The sequence below is a fragment of the Centroberyx gerrardi genome, chromosome 2 (genome assembly GCF_048128805.1).
Source record: "Centroberyx gerrardi isolate f3 chromosome 2, fCenGer3.hap1.cur.20231027, whole genome shotgun sequence".
Taxonomy (NCBI): domain Eukaryota; kingdom Metazoa; phylum Chordata; class Actinopteri; order Beryciformes; family Berycidae; genus Centroberyx; species Centroberyx gerrardi.
This window is the reverse complement of record NC_135998.1, coordinates 27,514,319-27,536,872: the sequence shown is the minus strand read 5'-3', so window position 1 is coordinate 27,536,872 and position 22,554 is coordinate 27,514,319. Positions and strand designations below refer to the sequence as shown.

The 22,554-nt window shown below is 43.1% G+C and overlaps 1 protein-coding gene across 1 annotated transcript in view; it reads left to right on the top strand.

The window, feature by feature from the left end:
- Positions 1-22,554, top strand: part of ttc28 (tetratricopeptide repeat domain 28) — a 90,047-nt gene that overhangs the window by 507 nt on the left and 66,986 nt on the right. The window contains exon 2 of the mRNA XM_071898406.2: positions 4,573-4,932. Within this exon, the coding sequence (XP_071754507.2) occupies positions 4,573-4,932 (360 nt within the window). The remainder of the gene's footprint in view (positions 1-4,572; positions 4,933-22,554) is intronic.

Here is a 22,554-nt window from a genome sequence, read left to right as displayed (position 1 = left end):
TTCCATGACTATATATATCTGTATTGTAGGTGGAGAGATAACAGTGAAACTATGATCAAAACAGTCATTCTTCTACATTCTCTGATTGTGTAAGAAGTTAACACAATTAGAGATTGTAGAAGGATGACTTTAAATGAAATAACGCTGAAGTTTATCAATTCATCAACTTGCTGTGGACCCCCTGGAACCCCCTCAAGGACCCCTGGTGGCCCCCGGGCCCCCCATTGAGAACCACTGATGTAAGGGGATGTTATCCTGTAGAAACTCACAGACGGGAGATGCAGGAGTGCATTTCGACTGTACTTAGCCTGTGCTAACTTACACTGTACCGACCTAAACACCCAGGGAAGCACAAGAAAGCCAAGAGGGATGTAACCTAGAAATCTATATATGGCTGCCACATAATAAGAAAAAGAATGGTATAGCTCTTTTTTTACATATACATATCATATACATATCAAATAAACAGAACTAGTAGAAACACGAAGGCACTACAAGATGAAAGGAATAGTGGTAAAAAAATACTAGTAAAAAAGATAATGGTATAAAAGACATCACATGAAGACAGGTCTCTAAAAATGGGTTTTAAGAAGGGATTTAAAAGATGACAGTGACTCTGCCAGTCTAAGCTCCTCATGCAGGTTGCTCCCAAGCCCATAAGGGGGACTGATGCCAAAAAACCCCTGTCACCTTTAGTCTCCAGCCCTGACAAATCATACGCCACCTACTGTACAGGCCCCGCCGCTTATAACAAAAGATCAAGGCTGTACATCAAGGGCCACATTCAGGAACATGGCTTCCTCTGCTTCAGGTATTCAGATCCCCCTCCCTCCCCATAGTCTCTCTCTCTCTCTCTCTCTCGCTCTCTCTCTCTCCTAGTATTGTTACTCCCCCAGGAATGTACTCCCTTTGACCTGGGTTGAACAGGGGGCTGGGAGTAGTAAGGCAGGAGACAGGGGAAGTGTGTGTGTGTGTGTGTGTGTGTGTGTTATCTTGGAAGGAGCAGGACAGGATATGCATGTTGTGTTCCTGTCCTGTTTGTATGCGTGTGAGAGAGAGAACAGTGTTGCTCCTCCAACTCAAGCTCTTTCCCATGCAACCTCCTGTTCACACACCCTAAATACTACACTTTTTCATTTTTTTGTGTGTGTGCATGTGTGTGTGTGTGTGTGTGTGTGTGTGCCGTGTTCAAGCCAGCAGATGCATACATCAGCAATGAGGCTTATGACAACAGACGTTCAGTGGAAACGTCCTGCTGTGTGAGTTAGTGCTACTGTCAACTGTTTAGCATGTGTGTGCAAATATGTGTGTGTGTGTGTGTGTGTGTGTGTGTGACTGCACCAATACACCACAGGGGCAGCGCCATGTATAAACTGCTACAGGAACAGCAGAAAACTTATGAAGAACAACAAGCTGAGTTCAGATGACTTTAAATAATGTGCAATTTGTAATAAATGTTTCCACAGCTTACACTAGTCAGCAGTGAGCATTTAAGGCCGCATGAATGTTTTCATGCTCTGGGGGGGAAAAAAAGACACTTGGCTCCTTCTCTTTTCCAATCTGTGCAGATAAAATGTCTGTAGCTCCTTCAGATAAAAAAAAACAACTGCCAAAACTGTGAGAGAAGCCAAACTGCATTGAGAAGCAGCTGTTAGGGCTAACCTGTATACTCAGTTTTAAACCTGGGCTGACATCTATTTCTCTTTAATTTACACACTGTTTACTGACTACTTTTGGTCTGATTATGGGTCATATTTATAAAGTAGCATGCCAAAATAACTCACTGAATCACTTTCAGCAGCCTGGTGCAGTTTCACCTGCAGACCACATGAAGAGTCGTGCAGTGGCTCCTGTTGATAGAAGAGTGAAACTTGTGGAAGAAGATGGAGATTTCAATTACTGAACGCCAATGATAGATATTTTGTATAAACCAAGTGACATAATCTACGAAAGACAAATACTGATTGAGTGCTTTCGTTTATTGTATGGGAACATAGTTTTTCTGTATGGACTAAAAACTAACTAGCTTAGTTTGGAAATTATATGTATTGTGTAAGTAATAATTCCACAGGAAAGGGAGGTTTCAAACCCAGACCAGAACAGTGTGTATGTATGTGTGTGTCCGTGTGTGTGTGCATGTGAAAAGTATTTTGGTTAGCTCTTTAGGCACAGTAGGAGGAGCAGCCACTGCTGTGGGGAGATAATAAGTGTCTTGGTGCTTTTACAAGTGTTAAGGTCAAGGTAAACTAAATCATCCTGGCAGGACTATTCACTCGGATCGAGAGACTAGAAAAACTCAATAGACGCACCTCCACTCACTCACTTTCTTACTCTCACTTCTCACCCACACACACACACACACACACACACACACCTTTCAAATAGTGTTTGTACACAGTTGCACCCACAACACACACCACAGTTTCTACAACCTACACAATACTATAAAGGTTCACTACAAACTTCATCATGGTGAAAGTGAAGCCCACACTGAAGTCTACTCAGTTTTTTCTCTTCATTGCATTTGGCTAACTTTATTCTAGTTCAAATGTAATAGGCTTAGGGCTTTCCTTCTCAGCTCAACACACACAATATGTAGCCCTCTGTTTACTTCAGCAGACCCTGGCCCCTGGTAACACTTTGTATAAGATCTGGTTTCTAACACATGCATAAAGCTTGGACAAGCACTTTGCTACAAGGCAAATTCATGAATACTGACTATGTGTGGCAAACAAGCGAGAGTGACTGAACAATTGCAATTGCCAGAGGACTTTAATTTGACTTACAGTACCACTGTTACAAATGAGTACTCCTATTAGCCCCTAGGTGTAGAATATCAACTTCATTATGTCATTCTCAAATTAATTTTGATAGCATAGTAGGCTATATTGGCTGTAGAAAAATGAACAGTGAAAATGTGTTTATTCTTCTAAAGAGGACTACAGTGAATAATCAGGATAACCACATCATTCACCAAAGTATTGTCAAGAAGAAAGAACAATAGCCTAGATCCACTCCACTATACTGCCAGGCTCCAGTAGGTTAGCTGTCTTTCAGCATCATACTCGCCTGTTAGCAAAATGTCCACATCTGTCAGGCAAAACTGCTTCGCTAGCTCAATGTAGTTGTAATTAAAATATTCGCCAGCACAAACACACACTGTGATACGAGGTGAGCGAGCGCCGTCTTGTTAGCATTTGGGCAAACTTAATCAATTCCAAACCTGATATGCAAAAAACTGCTTTGCTAGCTCAATCTACGACAGCTGTTGTAAAACACTACCGCTAATAGACTCAAGGGGTCGCCAAAATCAGCACGTTTCAAATTCTACTGGCAGTAGCTTTAAAGTATAAGGATTTAACCAGTGTTCAGTGTATCCTGTATTTCATATGTTATGAATGTGTTATAACCTGGAGTTCCTGTAAAATGTTAGGCTACCTCAACTCTTCACAATACTCAAAGCAAGAGAATAAAGGCTGTCTCAACTGCAAACATACACTTTCTGTAGTCAGATTTCACAGACTGCTCCTTGAAGGTTTCCAAATGAATCACATGACCATCCATCAAATGCATAGTTTATAACCCTAAACCCCATGAAGTAAACAATGACAATTTGGGGTTTTTAAGTGATGTTCCTGTTCATAAGCTTCTCCAGGGAGACGATAGAGTAAAAACAATTCCAGAAAGTGTAGCCTAAGCAAACTAGCAGACCACAGGAACTAGCTGATGCACGGCTTGGACTTGGATGAGCGTATTTCAAAAAATGTAGATCCAGGAGAAGGACAGAACATTATGGAGTGACAAGTTGTAAATTTAAGTGCAATATTTTAAAGCTCAGCAGCGGCTCCTCCCATTACAGCATTAGCAGCAGCCTTAGCTAGCTATGTTTCAAGAGAATCATCAATGCACCATTGAACGATTTTTAATGAATTTCCCTGTCTCTCACTTAAAGCCGTTGGGTGATGCATTTGCAAGTTTACGAAACCCACCAGTCTGCATATTTTAAGTGTGTATATGTATATAATTCTGTGTGTGTGTGTGTGTGTGTGAGAGAGAGAGAGAGAGAGAGAGAGAAAGAGAGAGAGAGACAGAGATAATTAAGGCCTTGGTGTAAGCTCTGGTGAAAGGACAAATTTGGAAACACCAGATCAGGGAGGGAAGCAGCTTTTCGACGTTAAAGCTACAGAGAGCTAACCTCAGTGTGCACATTTTACACAAAGCTGCAACGCGTGTGACAAAAATGAATGAGAAGAACAGAGACCCCCGTCCCTCTTTCTGACTGACTGTCTCTCTCTCTGAGGAGTGCAAACCATTACCACATGCAAAAACACTAGTGGCGTCTCATTTACCGATACCTAGTGTCGTCCCTTCCCCGCGCTTCCTACATTTGCCCCCAGGCTTGTTTATATTTTAGCCCTAACCAAGAATATATTTGGATTACTTACTGTCTCCACATTGGCCCATTCAGTGTTTAAATCACTACAGTTCAGTGACAGAAATGACAAAATACACCTAACCAGTGTCTCATCCCCTCTCCCTGTCTCCCTCTCCTCCCCCCGGTCTACTCCTCAGTTCTCTCTGTTTGGTTCTCGCTCTACCGGCAGGACCACGAACCCTTCCTCTTCGTCCTCCTCCTCCTCCTCCCCCTCGGTCCCTCCCGTCCAGGCGGCGAAAAGGGCAGATTGCCTGCCCGGCGCCGGCCCGGGCCTCAGCAAAGCGGAGTTCCTGGAGCGCGTGCGCCGCAGTAACCAGGCCTGCCAGCAGGGGGAGTATGCCCTGGCTGTGCGTCTGTACAGCGAAGCCCTGACCGCCGACCCGCAGAACTGCATCTTGTACAGTAACCGCTCGGCAGCCCATCTCAGGCTGGGCCAGTACAGCACGGCGCTGGACGACGCCCTCAAAGCGCGTCTCATCAACCCCAAATGGCCCAAGGTAAGAAGCCTCACCCTCGGTGACCCTCTGCACTCGATCACACACTCCAAATGGCTTTACACCACATGAGCAAGCGGGATGGAGATGCTGTGAGTGGAGTGGATGCATTTTATTGAGTGGATGGATAGATAGATGGATGTACGATGGATGTATGGATAGGCTCTGTACTGTGGTGTCTTCCTCCTGTGTCAGGACTTACAGTAGGAGTTCATCTGTGGGTCAAAGTATTGAAGTCAAGCATCTGAGGACACCTATTGCTGGCTATAATCTTTGCTGTCTAGCTGTGGTTGGCCCAGTTAGCATTGACAGCCTTTAATTGGCTGTGTGCTGTTCAGAGGAAAGCAAGTTTCTAATTTCCCCTCCGTCCTAACCAGATCCTGTCAGGTGGTTTGTTGCCTTGTGTAAGGCAACGAAACGAAAGCCTGCCATTTAGACGCTTGTACAGCCTTTGTTTACCTCAACTTGTACTGTACTGCATATAGTCTTTTTTTATTTGACAGGAACAGCACATATAACTCAGCATAATGAGATATCCATGTAAATATGCCGGCGTTGGGAGCTAGGTGTGTATGACTGATGAGCGAGGCAGAGATAGGGCAGCTAAACAGGGAGAGAGAGTGCACATGATATTGCTGATGACTCAACACATGTTGCGGTGTCTCCGCCCCTGCTTGGATACTCTCTCTGGAACAAACACAACTACACATCATTAGGATAAAGTGGCTGCCTAATAAACCAAGACAGCCATATTTAGTTAGCGAGCGCAGCACTTGGCCGTGGCTTGGCTCAGATGGTATCTGCGTGGAGTCGTAACAGCACATGAACGGCTGTCAATCATGGTTGTTTTTCAGAGTCGATTTGGTTTCCAGTGGTATGAGGCAGGGTCCGGCGATGTGGGAAAGAGAATGAGATAAACAAGTGAGGCTGTTTCACTCTGAGGACGCTTACCAGAGAAACGACTGGGAAAATTGGCTGGAAACTGCTTTGAGTACTGCTTTAAACTAGAAGTGGCTCTTTACATCTACCAATACACTAAAGGGGGTGAAGCATTAGAGAGACGGGGAGAGAGAGAGAGAGAGAGAGAGAGAGCAGGGAGTTGGGCCTCAGCCTCTTTCTAAGGCATTCAGAGAGGGAAGCAGGCAGGCAGCAGACAGGGTTTGCCAGGCTACCTCTGTCTGGACTACTGGGGCTGGGCCAGTTCAACTCCACTTCCTCTCTCTGTGAAAGAGAATAGACGGAAGTGGTGTTTGGGTGTGTGTATCGTGTGTGTGTGTGTGTGTGTGTATCGTGTGTGTGTGTGTGTATGTGTGCAAGCTTTGCACGCCTGTTATTTTGTTTTTGAAACCCTGGCTAGGCCTTAGAGTGAGTTTGGCACATAAAGACAATAACAGCAGCAGCATTCCTTTGTGTGTGTGTGTGTGTGTGTGTGTGTGTGTGCATGCGCAGGGTGGGTGGGGGGGTAATGAGTGTGTGTGACTTGCATAGTGGCGGTGTCATAGCAGTGGGCCCGCTGCAAGCATTCGCTGTGGGTCAGAGGCAAGGTCAAGACTAATGAACTACCAATAAGAGAGCTCTCTGTGAGAGGGATATTTACTTCTGCATGAGTTCTCTCTTTTACTAGTCGGCCTCGCTCTCTTCTCTTCTGTCTTTTCTTTTTTCTTTTCTTCCTTTCTGTCTGCCTCCCACAGTTCGTCCCACTGCTGCCACCGTCGACTTTTCTGTTGGCACAACAGGCTCAAGCACACACTCACTGTATCACACACACCCATACACACACACACACACACACACACACACACACATCACACATATATACAAACACCTAAGTGACTTGGTCATGGGAACAGATGGGTGTGACCGGCTAAAAGGTGCATATATATATATATATATATATGAGTGTTGACAGCTGGATAATAACAGAATAGAATACCAGAAGAGAATAACAAAACTTCTTTTTGTTTTGTTGTTCCTTGTTTTTCGCAGCTTTATCCCTTTGTTGGTGCATTCAGCGCACAGCTTTAGAAGCTCTTTGTTTCTTTGTCATTCAAATGAAGCCACATCATAGAAGTAAAAGTGTTGCAGGAGAAAAAGCCTGTCTTTTGTCTCGTCTGAGTGTTTTTCTCCTATAGACCCTCCTCTTTTGTGTATGAATGTCTTTACTGTCATCCCCAGACTCTTTCTGTGTGTTTTTGTGAAGTTGCTAGGCAGTTTCAAAGAAGCTTTTTCCCCACTCAGGTGCATTTATCCAGTACCCCGAGCTCATAGTGGCTCTGGGAAACTCGAGTAGTTTGGCCCTCCACATAGACAGCCATGCTTGTGGGTCCCACAAATAAAGATGTCTATAGCCCTCTTGTGTTCCAGAAAGGAGGAATGAGCCACAGCCCCATAAGCACAGCGGCACTGTTTACCTGTTTTAGGCTAAACCACAGTCTAAAGCACTGTCAACTAACTCAGATTGAGTTATCCCCTTATTCCATATGGGAGCATTGATTTGTTATACTACTTGTTGCATTGCTTTTATGTTGCACCCCCATAATTGGCTGATTGTTTCCTCTCTCGTCTTCAAAAATCATAACTCAGTTCCCTCTCCTGTGTATGATCAGGGAAACCAAACACTGTTGATGATCAATGTTCTTGTCATCAATTTGGCTCCATAAAATCAAAGTAGTGGGAATACTTCCACCTGCAGAAAGTCAACTTTTCTGCCAGGACAATGCAGGTGGGATGTAGTTTTTGGATAATTCACCTTCAATCTGATATTTTTTTTGGGGGGGGATAACAAAACATTTTTTTTGATAGCTGTAATATTATCACTGAAATTGAAATGGTAATATGCTACCCTACTCCTTACTTACCCAGCGCTGCTCTTAAGATATTCTGAGTGCCTCCACTGTGAGCTATAGCTGGAGTGAGTGCAGGAGCTTTCAATGGGCCTCCCATCCCTCTCCGCTCTGAAGTGGAAGCCAACCAGATGGCAGCCAGCTCCGCCTGTTTACGCAGAAGGCCCTGGAGTTGGCCGGCACTGCTCAGGCTTCCCCTCTCCTTCCCTGTCATTATGAAGCTGCTCTCCAACCACATGCTGCAAAAATATTATTGACATACATGCACAGAAAGCATAGCGTCCTGGTCTTGAACTACGACTCGGGACCTAAAGTGGGCTGCAGGCCTGTTTAGGAAGGGTCTCCACATGACAAGATTACTGGTTTACTATAATGTGACTGCGTCCTGGGACAGGACTAAAATTCCCAGGTTCAGGTCCCTCCCTGGCTGGGCAAATTTAAGGACCCATGATTTGACCCTGGGCTGTGTTGAAGTGATCATAATGTTCTCCATTGTGTTTGTTCCATATCCTAAATTGTGTCATGGAAAACTAAGTCTGGGTCACTAGGATAATCCAGGACTTATTGCAGACCATGTGAGGAGTGTGTGTGTGGGTCAGCCTGCAACAGGGAGATTTTCCACTTTGTTTGCTCCACTTATATTACTTATTGTATAGAGATCTTTTTTTATAACAGCACTGTTCTCGGTCTGTATTCCTTCTAACTTGCCTTTGCCTCAACATTTTTAGCCAGAGGCTCTGAAAGGACAGACACACAGTTAAAAAATAGATTGCCCGTTAGACTTTGATCTGTTCTGTTCAGAGGTAGAGGTCTGGTAGAGATCTCTACAGTTGTCTGCCCACAAACTTTATCGCAAAGGATGCTCAGAAGACAAAATATGTGTGACAAAACCAGTAAGACAACATGATTTTGGTATTCTCTCATAATGATGCTAGAAGAAACACTCCTCAAGTGTGACTGTAGCATGCGTTTATATTTTTAGGGAAGGAAAGGGTTGTATTTTGACTCATAGAAAACTTATATTGTTGTAATGAAAAGACCTGCTATTTTGTCAGTTGTAAATATAAGGATGTGATGAAACATGGATTTTTTTATATATAGGCAACCACTAGAGAGCAGCATTGATGTGCCAGGAAACCGCTTGGTCAAAACCTTAGTGAGCTCATATACAACTTACTCTTTCTTATACTGTTCCAGCATTACCCTCATGACCTGCAGCACATGAGGTTTTGCAACACAATGAGTCACAAACATGCACAATATGTAATCCAAACCAAAACGGAACTCAAGCTAATGGGCTGTCCAGTGCTTCTCAGAGATAGAATACAATGCATGCTGTGATAGCTGATTTATCACTGTGTGTAAGTGTAAATGGCTCCTGATCAGTCTTTTAGAATCACAGTCTTTCCATTCCCACCTCTCCTTCTCTTCCTTTCCCGCCCCTTACCCTTATCACTCCCATTAGCAGGAACAGAGCCAGATGAAGGTACTTCGCAGCTTCTCATCTGTAAGCGAATGTGATAACTTGTTCTGAGAAAAGTACACATCAGCAGCAAATAGCCTGATGCCCTCATGCACACACATGCACATAAACACTTTCACACTGTTCACACACACACACGCACACAAACTCACACCTAAGTGTAGCATCGCACTTGCCCTCCTTCGTAGACACTCTTACACATCCTCTCACTGTAATGAGCCTTGATGCTGGCTGGAAGTGGAGTGGGCCTAATTGTCTGGTATTAATTGGGAGCGTTGCACCAACTTCTGCTCACACTGTATGTGCATATAAGACATCTGCTCAGACACAGCCAGAGTCGACCGACTCTGCTGTCTCAGCAAAGATCCCGAGCTGGTAGAACCTCTTCCCCCATTCTTTATCCTCCCCCTCTGTACACCTTTCTTACACACAGTCGGGCGGCTCAGCTGTCTGCGGAGAGGGAATTGCAGAGGAAGGAGAAAGATAACAACAGTGAGACGTATCGAGAGCGACTGACTAGGTTGTGACTTGAATATGGCGTGGGATGGGACTTGCTACTGTCAGAGTGTTACTGAGTGCGAAGAACTGCATGTATAGTCAGATGGTAAGGGAGCAAAACTGACCTTGCTGCATCAGCTCTCGACTATGAGCTGTAACTATGTTTTCATCGAGGCTCTTGGCCCCTGTGACACTGTCCTCCATTACACCCTCAGTCTTCTGTATCCAATACCTACCTCATTCACCACTGCCTCGCCTCTCCATCGCTATACTATGTACTAGTTACTACAGCATGTGCTATGGCAGTTATCCTCCTTGTCATAGATCTGGATGTCCTGGTAACAGAGCAGCCTTAGAGTAATAGAGCAGAAAAAAAAAACAGAGAGAAAAAAGAGAGATAAACAGTGAGTCACTAATAATGGGTTGTGTGTTGCTATTTCCAGGCAGGGCTTGAGGTTAATGAGCAATCACATATTTGAGAGTCCTGTGATGTCTGTGTGTGGGCGTCTGTGGGGGGCAGTGGGGTGGGGTTGAGGGTCAAAAAGAGCACTTTTTGTGAATGTGCTAGGAGCGACTATATTTGTATATAACATGGCAGAGTTTGAGTGCAAGACTGTGTAGTACAAGCAGATTCTCTGACTGCCGTTTTCTATAGGGTATGTTCAAAATAATTAAAGCAGCAGCATAAATCATCTCAATGTTAGTGATCCACTGGACTCTCCATCTCATCATGATGACAGTGCAAAAAAATTGCTGGAAGATATTGATCCCATCAGGAAAGAACTGCATCATGATGGTGATCGCTCAGACCTATTAGTAAGACATAACATAACATGTAATATGTAAGTAGCAAGTACTGTAAATAGTAAGTAGTAGTAAATAGTAATTAGTAGTAATAAGTAAGGAGTTGGTACTATAAGTATCAGGTATTAGTATTAATGAAGAGTATTAAGCTAGTGGTAAATATTGTATGTAGTATTTTTAAATAGCACATTTTTAGTTAGAATCGATTAGAATTGATCGAGCCTTCCAAGGGAGGGTTGAACTTAACCCACACCAGAAAATTCATCATACACCAGTACAGAGCCATCAAAACTCTTCATTGTCAGGTGACATTATGTTGGCATTTACATTATTTTAACACACGCACACACACACACACACACACACACAGTCCCTAGCCAGTCTTTTCTGGTCTCTTTGGACTCTGAGCCGGGGTTAATGTGTCTAAATGGAGGCATTTTCTGCCTCACTGAGTGGCAGACCTCAGGCAGGAGGAGAGAGGAGTAATTAATGACTTGGGGAAGAGAGAAAAGTGAGGCAGGCTTGAAGTGATTTCAGAGGGTATCAGGCTACAGTTATTTTCCTTAACACTAAAAGAAATATCTTTACTTATACTGCTTTGCTCATGAATTCTTAATACTTATTAAATAGAGATTCTTTTAATGATACTTGATATGCTGCTGTATTACATTTCCCTGAACCAGCGTTTCCATCCGTTTCTCCTACATATCCAGGATTAGGGATATGCTTAGGGGGTGTCAGTGTTTCTTAGTGTTTCTAGATATCTGAACTGTGGCTCAACTGATTTTCCACCCAAGTGACGCAGTAGAACTAGAGAGACTAACGTGACTATTTAAAGTGACACAGTAGGACTAGAGAGACTAACGTGACTATTTAAAGTGACACAGTAGGACTAGAGAGACTAACGTGACTATTTAAAGTGACACAGTAGGACTAGAGAGACTATCTTGACTATTTAAAGTGACACAGTAGGACTAGAGAGACTAATGTGACTATTTGTGACTCTCCACCATGTCCCCATCCTTGGCTTCATTTTGGCTGCTCCAGCTCCAATTAATGTCAACATGGCAGTGACCGTAAACCCAATCTCCAGGCTTCGAAATGGCCCTTCAGAAGCCTATGGGCGACATCACACTCACTGCAATCCATCTTTATTTACAGTCTATGAGTAAGACTAGAGAGAGTAACGTAACTGTCTAGTAACCGGTGACACCGTAGAACTAGAGAGACTATGGCATCCCTGGAAGGACACCACTTTAAGATGGCTTCCCTTCCCGCCTTGGCCTATAATTCCGATGTTCCCTTTTACCTGCCAGCTGTGGGACTTTTTTCAAGATTGCTGGCCAGCTGCTAAAAAGGTTTGGCAATCAAGACCTCCACTGCAGTGTCAATAGAGTGTTTAAGACTGTTCAGTTGAGAGAGAGAGAGAGAGAGAGAGAGAGAGAGAGAGAGAGAGAGAGAGAGAGAGAGAGAGAGGGAAGCTGAGGAGAAGCCTGGACAAGGCATAAAATGACTATTTATTAGCTAGTGACACAGTACAACTAGAGAGACTGTTGTGACTGTGTACTAACATTGACTTGTCACACTGGTTAATACTGTTCTTGTCACAGATTGAGTGGTGCAGCCAGTCACTATGGCAACACTGGCTCACATTATGGGTTATCTATTCCTTTGTGGATGTGTTCTCTCATGGCTGATGAACTCAGCTGACGACTATGTGTGTGTGTGTTTGATTACTTTCATTACTTTACAGAGTGGAGGGAAGGAGAGGAAAATCACTTGAGACACAAAATACAAAATTGTTGATGGTGTCCTCAGTCGCCTCCATAGGGTCGTAGTGCCTGTTTGGTTTTAATCACTGCATGACTTACTGGAATTTCACTGTAAAATCAAAACAATCAAGGTGAGCAAAATGACAAAACTTCTTACTATCAAAGTCAACCAATGTGTAAGCCTTGTGCAAGCTCTCCCCACCATTAAAGCAAACACAATTATGGGCTCATCTGTTTGGCACGGGCCCCAGTAGCACACTGTGCCAGCCTGGCCAGCGTGCCAGCTCCACCAGGCATATGTGCCACCAACTGTCTGTCTGAGCTCCAGGGCTAGCTTAAATAAAGTGCTTTAAAAAATGATTATTTGGACTACATGGGCCTGTTTATTATTCATCCTGATGGGGAAATGTTGAACTCTTACACGAGACAATGCACAGGCACACCATCAAAGGATTAACGAATCCAGCACTCAGCAATTTCCTAATCAGATAGGGTTAACACACTCCCTTGTATATTCCAGCTTATCTTTAACCCAGAAATTAAGTTAAATAGTCAGTGGTTAAAGTGAAACTCTTGAAAAGCTGCATGTGCTTTTCCCATTTAAGATACAGTGTAACTGTAAGGAGAGTTATCTGACCGACATAATTAGTCAAATATGCAGCTTTTACATGTTTAGGTCTCCTCTAAAGAAATCCCGTACACTGACTACAGAGAATTTATTGGGTGCTGATCGCATATATAATATTTAATTTAACTGAATGTATTCTATTTCATTTTTTCATTTACTGGGCCTCATTTATCAATCTATTTGTCCCTAGCATGTTTCATGTATATTTATATGTGTAAAATCTTACTCCACATTTATCAACCAACCCTGGATACACAAGTAGAAAATTGTATATGTCTACTGTTTCCTTGATAAAAAATAAAATGTAAGGAGGAGTGTGCTCACATAAGTCCACACTCGCATGAGTAGGCACCATAACTTCAGTTTACCACCTGCAATTAGTTAGCGAGTTAGCTAGCTACTACTAGCACAAAGCCAGGTTTCTAAAGAGAACCAAGATCATCTTACCTGCTGACTGGAGAAACTTCTGAGAAACTGGACCTCGCTCATTAGGCAAATAGTAGCGTGCTAGTTAAGCCCTGGCTAACGGCTAATGCTAGCTCTTTCTTACCATCCACTTAAGTTACCTCTGTTGGATGGCTTGGATGAAGATTGTGATGGCACAGGGTCAGGTTAGTGCTCCATCTCCATCTGGGATGTTTTCAACTGGAAATGACCAGAAACCATTAAAATTATTTCTATCTAGGCCTACATATAAAGTGACTGTATGATACACGTATAAGCATTTTTAAAATTGTTTAAGATGGTGAAGAAAAAATCCAAGGCACTCTCCTCTGTACAAAGTTAAAAAGCCTTTATTATTCTTGGCTATTTCATGTTACAATGTTAGAAAACGCACCAACGCATTGTGGCCCCACCCAGCTTTCTTCAGGGTGCAAAGAACAATGAAACATACGTATGTTTCATGGACTCCCTATATTTCCAATGAGCACCTCCAGTGAACACATTCTAATCAACACTGTTTAAAGATGGCATTAAATTGAAAATTGTACAGGAAAAGAAACACTGCTTCGCCTCAGAGAATGTAGAAACGAGAGGTGCTCTTTGGTTCAGGTTATTTTTTATTCATTTTGCAAGCATGAATACATTTAATAAGTTTACACATGCTGTGCACTCTCAGTAATCTATTATTATTTGTTACCAAATTATTTACATTTACATCCTCCAACAATGTGGCTTTCTATATTATGTTATCTGCACCTTCCTCTCTTGTACACTTTGCTCCTGTGTTATATTAGAGGCAATAGGAGTGTTATGTCAGCTGGCTAAATATGACCTTCACATGTGCCCCAAGGGAGCAGAGATGGTTTACTGTACAGCACTCTACACTAATATGCCTGTCAGGCACACGCTAGTAATATATTAGAAGAGTTGAGTTTACGTGCGTCCGTGTGTATATGTGTGCATGCACATGTGTGTGTTTAAGAGTATGATGTGCACAATTTAATACAACCTTGCCATAAGGCATGAACATATCAAATTAGCTATTACTTAGCTGAGGAAGTGTACCGTGCCAACACAAATAGAACAGGCAGCACAGTCACACGTGCGGTCACACACACACACACACACACACACACTGAGTTTGCAGCCTGCCTCTCTTAGACACCCTCAGCCTGGGACAAATAGATATTCAAAGGGATTTTCACTCTCTCATTGCAGTCTAACTCCGCTGATATGTGTGTGCATGTGTTAGTGTGCGTGTGTGTGTGTGTGTGTGTGTGTGTTTGCGTGCCACTGGGCGTCTGGTGTATATGATCAATATCATCGGTGCATGGTGATAACACAGGTGTTGTTGACTCCAGGTTGACCCTTGCAGCAAGACTCCAACACTGATAGGGCAGTTATCTCCTGACACTGACATTATCATCATCTACTCCCCGCATACCCCACACACACTCACACACACACACACCCACACACATGCACACATATATACACACATGCCCACTTACACATGTAAAGTATGTGTGAACACTGTGTGTACGTATGTGTCTGTATGTGCAGAATAAACTAAAGAAGAAGATGAAAACTAATAAGAACAAAAAGTAAAAGGATGACAGCCAGGGAAGGGCTTTCATTTTCCAAATTCACAAAAATCAAAGGAGAACGCATGAACCCCTTTGTAAGACTACACAAGCCCTCTCTCTCTTCTCCTCATGACTCCTTGTTTTGAGACAAGAAACACTAAGGAGAGACAGAGAAGCAGGGAGGCACCATTTCCAGCAAAGCACACGTAACTGAATCGCAAAGCAGTCGTTAGCTGAGTTAAAAGAAGTGAGCGGTCTGCGATGCCATTGACATTTGTCTGAAAGAGTGTGTAAAGAGAAAGAAAGTGGAGAGAGAGAGAATAATTGCAAAGAGAAAAGTAAAGAACAAACAAGTCAAATTGAAACGATTTCATTACAGAAAAGCCCATTCCAGACAGAACATAATCAAAGTTGGTGCTGACTGGCCATCAAGCTCGAGTGTTGCCACAAACGCTCATATTCAGCTTTTTCTTCATGTGTGCTTACCTGGCATGAAGACCGGAGATGGTAAATTACGGCAAAGAGCGCAGACAAGTCTTTAGTTAAGTACTGGACTGGATTGGGATTTGGTCTGACTCCCCTGCTCCCCTGCTGCCAAAATCTTTAATCTCACGGGATGACAGTTTACCGAAACTCTGAAAAAGAAAAGAGAAAAGAAAACCAAAGAAAACAAACTGCAGGTGTGATCGCACCCTTAGAGTAATGTAAATACACACACCATTGACATGTGTTTGTATATTTATTTGTCTATGAATGTGTATGTGCGAGTGAAACCCGCTATTGCATTCAGGATGCTGCATCCTTTCTTTTTTCATCCGTCTTCACAGCCAGAGGTGATGTGCTGCCACTAAACTTATTGGACCTTGAACCTATAACCTGAGGGCCTTATCGTTCTATTAGCCTACTGCTATCCAATACTGCCAGTGGTACAAAGGTGATGGCCCCACACTCTCCCTATCCTTCCTGCTCTCGGCAAATGCTCGGGGGGAAAGAGATCAATGTCAAAAGCTTTTGTATCCGTTACTAAATCAATAATTCCTCTAACCAGCACCTACATGTGTGGACAGATAAGTACAACGCACACACACACACACACACACACACACACACAGCTGGACAGATCTGATAACAAAACAAACCCTCTCCCCACAGTCTTTGGTCTCATTTGATTAGGCGCCCACTCTGACCCCCAGTGACACCATTGTGACCATGTTCTCCAACAGCAACACCGTGACCTCTGACCTCTGACCTCCCGACCCGCACTTGTGTGATTCACGGCTAAGGATGGGAGCGGATGCACGTGCGTTAGTCTGGGGGGGGTGTGTGCGGGTTTGCCGGCAACATTGATTTATCCCGACTGGTGAGAGAGAGAGAGGGAGACAGAGAGAGGGGGAGGGGCTGCAGGTTAGTAAGGAGAAGGAGAGAGAGAGAGAGAGAGAGAGAGAGGGAGGGAGGGGCTGCAGGTTAGAAAGGAGAAGGAGAGAGAGAGAGAGAGAGGGGGGGGATGAAACAGCTGTTGTAAGGCCAGATGAGCCGCAGAACAGCAGCAGCAGATTCTTCCTCTCTCCTCCCTTCTGTTGCCTTTTTACTCCAAACTCCCCCTTTCTTCTCTTCTTCCACCTCATTTTCACTCTCTCTCTCTCTGTCCCATTCACATTTGCAGAATTTAGGTCTAAACTACAGACCAGCCACAATTTGTGGTTAATGCAGAGAGAGAAAAGGGAAAAGTGAAAGAGAGACATAAACTGTATTTATAAACTGATTCACTCACACACACACACACACACACACACACACACACTTACAAATGACAAACATGCTCCTCTTTCCCTTAGGATTTCTCTTCCATTTATTGTAGCTTGAGCTGCTGCCTGTGTTCGACCCGTTATGATTGGTCATTCCTCATGGTACTGGTGCACCGCTGCTCTTAAACCACTTTATCCTTTGAGATACTGTAATGTATGTGGGACGGCTGTCTGTGTGCAGGATTATGTGTATGAGATGTGTGTGTGTGTGTGTTTGAGAGTTCTGTAGGAATCTTTCACACCGTGTCCGTGTCTCTAAGTGTGAGATAAAGTCTGCAGCAGTGTGGCTACATCAGTCTGCGTGGCCCCCAGGCACCCCCCCACAAATGAGACCATTCATCTTTGCCACCATACATGGCCACACACACACACACACACACACACACACACACACACACACACACACACACACACTCACCAAACAAATATACCGTGTCATTTTTCTCTGGACATGTACACAGTGCGCGAGCCTCATGTATCTCTGCTGTCTAATCCACTCCTTCCTCTCTTCAGCCACAGCAGGTATTCCACCTGCTGTTGTTTCTCTTCTTCATCCTTTTGTTGCACACGCAGCATCCACTCTCCCATCTCTCCCATCCACACTCCCGCCCTTTGTTATCTGCCTCGCGCTGGTTTCAAAGTTGTTGTTTTTAGCCCGAGTCCCGCTATGAGGGAAATAACTGCTATTGTCTTTGCTCCAGTCTCTCATTAGCCCTGAAGGAGGCTGACATCTCTCCATTTTCCCCCTCGTCGGTTTGATGCCGTAATGACGGTCTTTTCCGCATCTTCACCTGAATCCGGGTAGTTTCGAAACATCCCGCACCGATGATGCTGTGGGGCAAATGAGGAAGAGAAAAAGGGGTAATGAGAGGTTTTGTCTATCAGGATTGCCAGTCGGGGCTCCTGTGCGGCTAGATGGGGGAGGTGTAGTTGGAGGGAAGAAGGCTGTGTTTGCAGTAAGGGCTGTTGGTCATCTTGTGTGAGGCAGAGGGTTAGATGTGGTGGGATGGGGTCAAGGCAACCCCCTACCTGTGTCACAAATGGAATTCCAGATGGGATGTCTTATTGTTCAGCCATACGAACCGGTGCTGGTCTGGAAGGAGAGCTTGGTGGGAGGGGTGGTGTAACAGAAGACACAGCCCCCCTTGCCACACACACACACACACACACACACACACACACACACACACACACACACACACACACTCCTGTCTTTAGCGTTCTGTGAACTTCTTTCTTCTTGTCTCTGCCTCTTCACATCCTGTAACATTTCCTCATCAGCCACAGAAAAAGCTTATTGATTTTTTGGTAAAATGAATGGGTGTGTATGTGTGAGTGTGTGTGCTCAGTGCTCCTCCTGATGGTGCTTCTCTTGGTGATATTTCGGATGCAGTTCTTTATTTTGTGGTTGACTGGAGAACACCATTGGAAGTAGTGTGCAGTCATTAGTCGTTTTATAAGTAGTATTATTCTGACATACACGTTACAGTTTCAACTTCTTGAGATTAAAGTGATAATCTGCAAGATTCTTGTTTGTCTTGATTTTGCTGACATCTTTGATTCTAAGCGGTCATGGCTTTGATATTTTGCATTTCCCAGTGATCACTAGGACTTTGACATCACTGGACTGACAGCAGCTCCCAAACCCCCAAACAAGCATAGTTAAGAATGGCGTGACGTTTCAAACAGGCCACGCCCACAAAGTGCGGTACAAGTGATCTGCCCGCTGTATTTGTATGGGCAAAACAAAAAGTTTTTTCTCAGAGTTTTCTCACAGTTATCAAAGACCTGCATCATCATTAAAATGTTTTTTTCTGGGAGTCACAAAATGCTAACAAGCTAGCAAACTTCCGTTCAAGAGAGGAGTCATGCTAGCATTTTGAGACTTCACGAAAAAACATTTTAATGATCATGCTGTTGTTTGACAGCCATGAAAAGGTAACGACAAATTATTTACACCATATACATTTCATATAAATTATTAGAACACTTTACGTTGATATCTGCTAACCGAGCTATCACTACAACTTGCGAAACTGAGCCGACCGAGACAAGTTTCCCATTATTCGAATTCGTTTTGAAATGTTTACCCGATGTTTGAATCACAAAAACTTTCAGGTTTCTTTCAAAAGTTGGCTGACTTGCAACTCAGCATAGGCACTGGTCCAACATAATAATACAACCAATGTAGACTGGGGCAAAGAAACAATAGTGAAACCTACCAGTCCAAAAGAAAAAGAGCCACACCTCCATCACTCCTGATCGTTCCCTCTCATCTTGGAGTGCTTTTCATCTTTGGAAGGCAATGCTGAGAGCAAAACGGACATTTAACTCATTTATATGAAAAAGTTGTGCATTATTACTTTAAACCCAAAGTAAATCAATCCATGACTACAAATGTTGAATTTACATTTAGCTGTGGGAAGATGTCATTGATTGTATAGAGGTTTTCTGAAGATTTTGGCATTCATGTTTTACAGCCATGATGTTACATGTCTTGATTTAATGGGCTATTGATTTTACAGTGTAGTACAACTTGTAAACTGAATACTGTTGTGGATATATCATGCTGTAACTGCTTAGAAAAGAAAACAGTTCTATATGAATAATGATTATACAGTTATTATTATTATCATTACATTGAACTGTATGGTTTAATTCTAATACAACAGCAATCATGAGCAGCAATAACTGTCATTAATATAACAGAGCTGGATGTGTTGAACCCACAGAAGAGATAGCATACACACACACACACACACACACACTCCATGTCCCCAGTCCAGCGCACGCACACCTCAAGCCACTCAATTCATCACTGCCGAGGTGTGTGTTTAGTAGCCATGTTGGCTGTGGAACGTGCTCCATCAAATCGACTTTCCTGACAGATGGTGTGTGTGTGTGTGTGTGTGTGTGTGTGTGTGTGCGTGTGTGTGTGTGTGTGTGTGTTCATCAGTGTAGTGGTGCGTGTGTAGAGGTAGAGTGATGATGCTGGTCACAGAGATGAATAGGACTGATAGAGATTTGAGAGAGACCAGCAGCCAGGCTTGTCTTTCACCCCTCAGACAGGTCGTCCTGCCTCTGTCTGAGAGCCACGTCCTTCAGACCGGACACCGGTCTCTGAAGGACGGGTCAAGGTCCAGAGTTCAAGGTGGAGTTTATTATCCCATCAGGGAAATACGGCTGGTCAAGCACAGTACAAACAGGGTAAATAATGCGATGGGATAAAACAGATGTAACATATGATAAAAGTCAACCACAACACACACACACACACACACACACACACACACACACACACACACAAACGCAATTTGTGATGTGTACCTTCATAACTCACTGCTGTTTGATTTTACTGAAATATTTAGTGCTTTTCAAGAATTGTGTTTATTGTTATACCGATTATATACTGTAATGATGAGATACATATTTGATATTGGGCCATTGTTGACATAGAATTGATCTACTATTGTGAATGTGATCTGCTCTCTCCACTAATTCACATGAAAAATTGTATTTTGTTTATTTATTTTTTTCATTCTTTCTTATTCTTCTTCTTATGATGATTGTTTACAGTGAATTATGTAAATGCTCTGGTAATTTGATAACTTGGTATCCTGATCAGTGTAACACCGTGTCACATTACATAATCAACTGATAAATCATTTGCTCTTGAAGTTTATTTAGAGTTCACATGCAGACCTAAAAATGAAGACTTTAAAGTAACAAAGAATGTCAAACAATGTGAACAACAAGCCAGTCGGTTTTGTTGCTCTAGATTATATTGCTATGCCTGTGCTGTTATGAAACATATGAAAGAGACATATGAATTATATCTAATTTCATTCTATTCTTTTGCAGCGGTAATGTGGAGGTGAAGTGTATATTAATGACCCCAGCCCCCGTCTGTAATGCTATTTGCATACCTCTTGTGTCTGTATGCCTGTGTGTGTTTGTCTTTGTTTGCTCCTTGTAACAGGTCGTAAATATGCAGTTTACAGTGTTCATGAAAAAGCAATGAGGTTGGTACCAGGCTCCAGCCATGAGCATAAACAAATAACACACTCACGCAGAAAAGCAGCTGCTGCATTATTGATGGGGTCTGAGGAGGGGCGTGATTTAAGATCAAGAGTCTTATGTGAAGTGTCATGTACATCATGTATCTGTTCAATTACAGTGTGCGAATACATTCACTGTATCTCAACCTGGTGGGTAGCCTGAGCAATAAGAAACTGGAAACTGAATTTCTTCTAACACTAGTGGCCACAGATTCTGGTGTGATCATCACTCTCACAACACACGTCACAACACACAGCATCAAGGACAGTTCTCCTTAGTATCAAACAGGCAGAGACACAAAAAAATTGACAAGAACTCACTTCCCTGGATCTGGAAGTTTCATTCTATATGTTCCAATGCTGCTTTAGCAAAGACAGATTACAGGAGTTGCCAACTAAGTACAACCTGGCTTCATGGTGTCCTATATATCTAGAATTTAATGTACATGTCAGTGGTTGTAATACATAATAGGCAGGATTGTGTTGTTATCTACAGTTGTCACTGTATCTGTATAAACATATGATATGATGGCAGATTATTTCTGGTTACTTAAGTTCCTCCAATATTCACAACAGCTGTGATGTTGTGTTTGTCAATGAAGAGCAGTAATCTCTGAGATAGGATGCCCATCGTTCTTGATGTGTTCTTTATATGGAACAAGCCTTTTCAGACAGAACCAACTGTGTATTAGCTATAGATGTCGGGTGTGTGGAGGTCCTGACATTTGACAGCTTTGTACAGATGTTCACAAACTTACTGTTAGAGTTTAACACAAGACCCACAATATAGCAGCGTTGTGTGTTGTGAGTCCTTAAACCATGTGGAACCTCTCTAATATTTGAATGCTGTGCAAATCTAATGAATTCATCAGTTACAAATGAAGCATTTTAAAAAAGTGTGCGTGTGTGTGTGTGTTTTAGTTTGGCAGTAGATGGAAGCCAGCTGCTGTAACATAAGTCCTCTCCTCCTCTATGGAGCGCTGTATCACCAGTCTCTGCCATCTTCAAAAACACCCAGTGGGACGCACCGCTACACCTGTCATTATCAGAAGCTTAGCTCACACCTGTGTCCCGTCCCGAATTGTATTATCATTGTTATTATTTAATAATAAACACTGCTTTGTGACAGTCGTTTTATGTCTTATTATGTTTGGAAGACTAAATGCTGGTTTCAGAGTCGGTATGGCAGAGCAAAATAGGAAAATATGAGAGTGGGTTTTTGTGGCATTTGGCCTCTTTACTGCTGATTTGGAGGTTTTCAGCATTCTGTAGCAGTCAGTTTGTCTTTGATGTTCATATCAACACAGCAGGAGTCACCGCGCTCCCCTAAGGCTTTCACCTCACACAAGAAACCAAACCTCGCGAGTCTCACTACAACATGTTATTGACATAGTCGACAGTTTTGCATATTTCATATCAGTTTTGTTTTGTCCCGAACCAAATACTATATTCAGTGGCTCATGTTCATGCTTTTCACGCCGGCTTAAGGCCTTAAAGATGCTGTGTGTGTGGTTGTCTGTGTCTGTGAGTGTGTGGGCACGCTCATGGATGTGTGCGTGTACTGTATGTGCAAGCACCTTTGTGTGTATGGGAGTATGTTTGTGTGTGTTTGTATGTTGGCTACGTGTGGTTGGCCATGTGTGTGTGTGCGCACACGTGCAATGTGTCTGTGCATTTATTTTACCACGATTAATTATACCATTT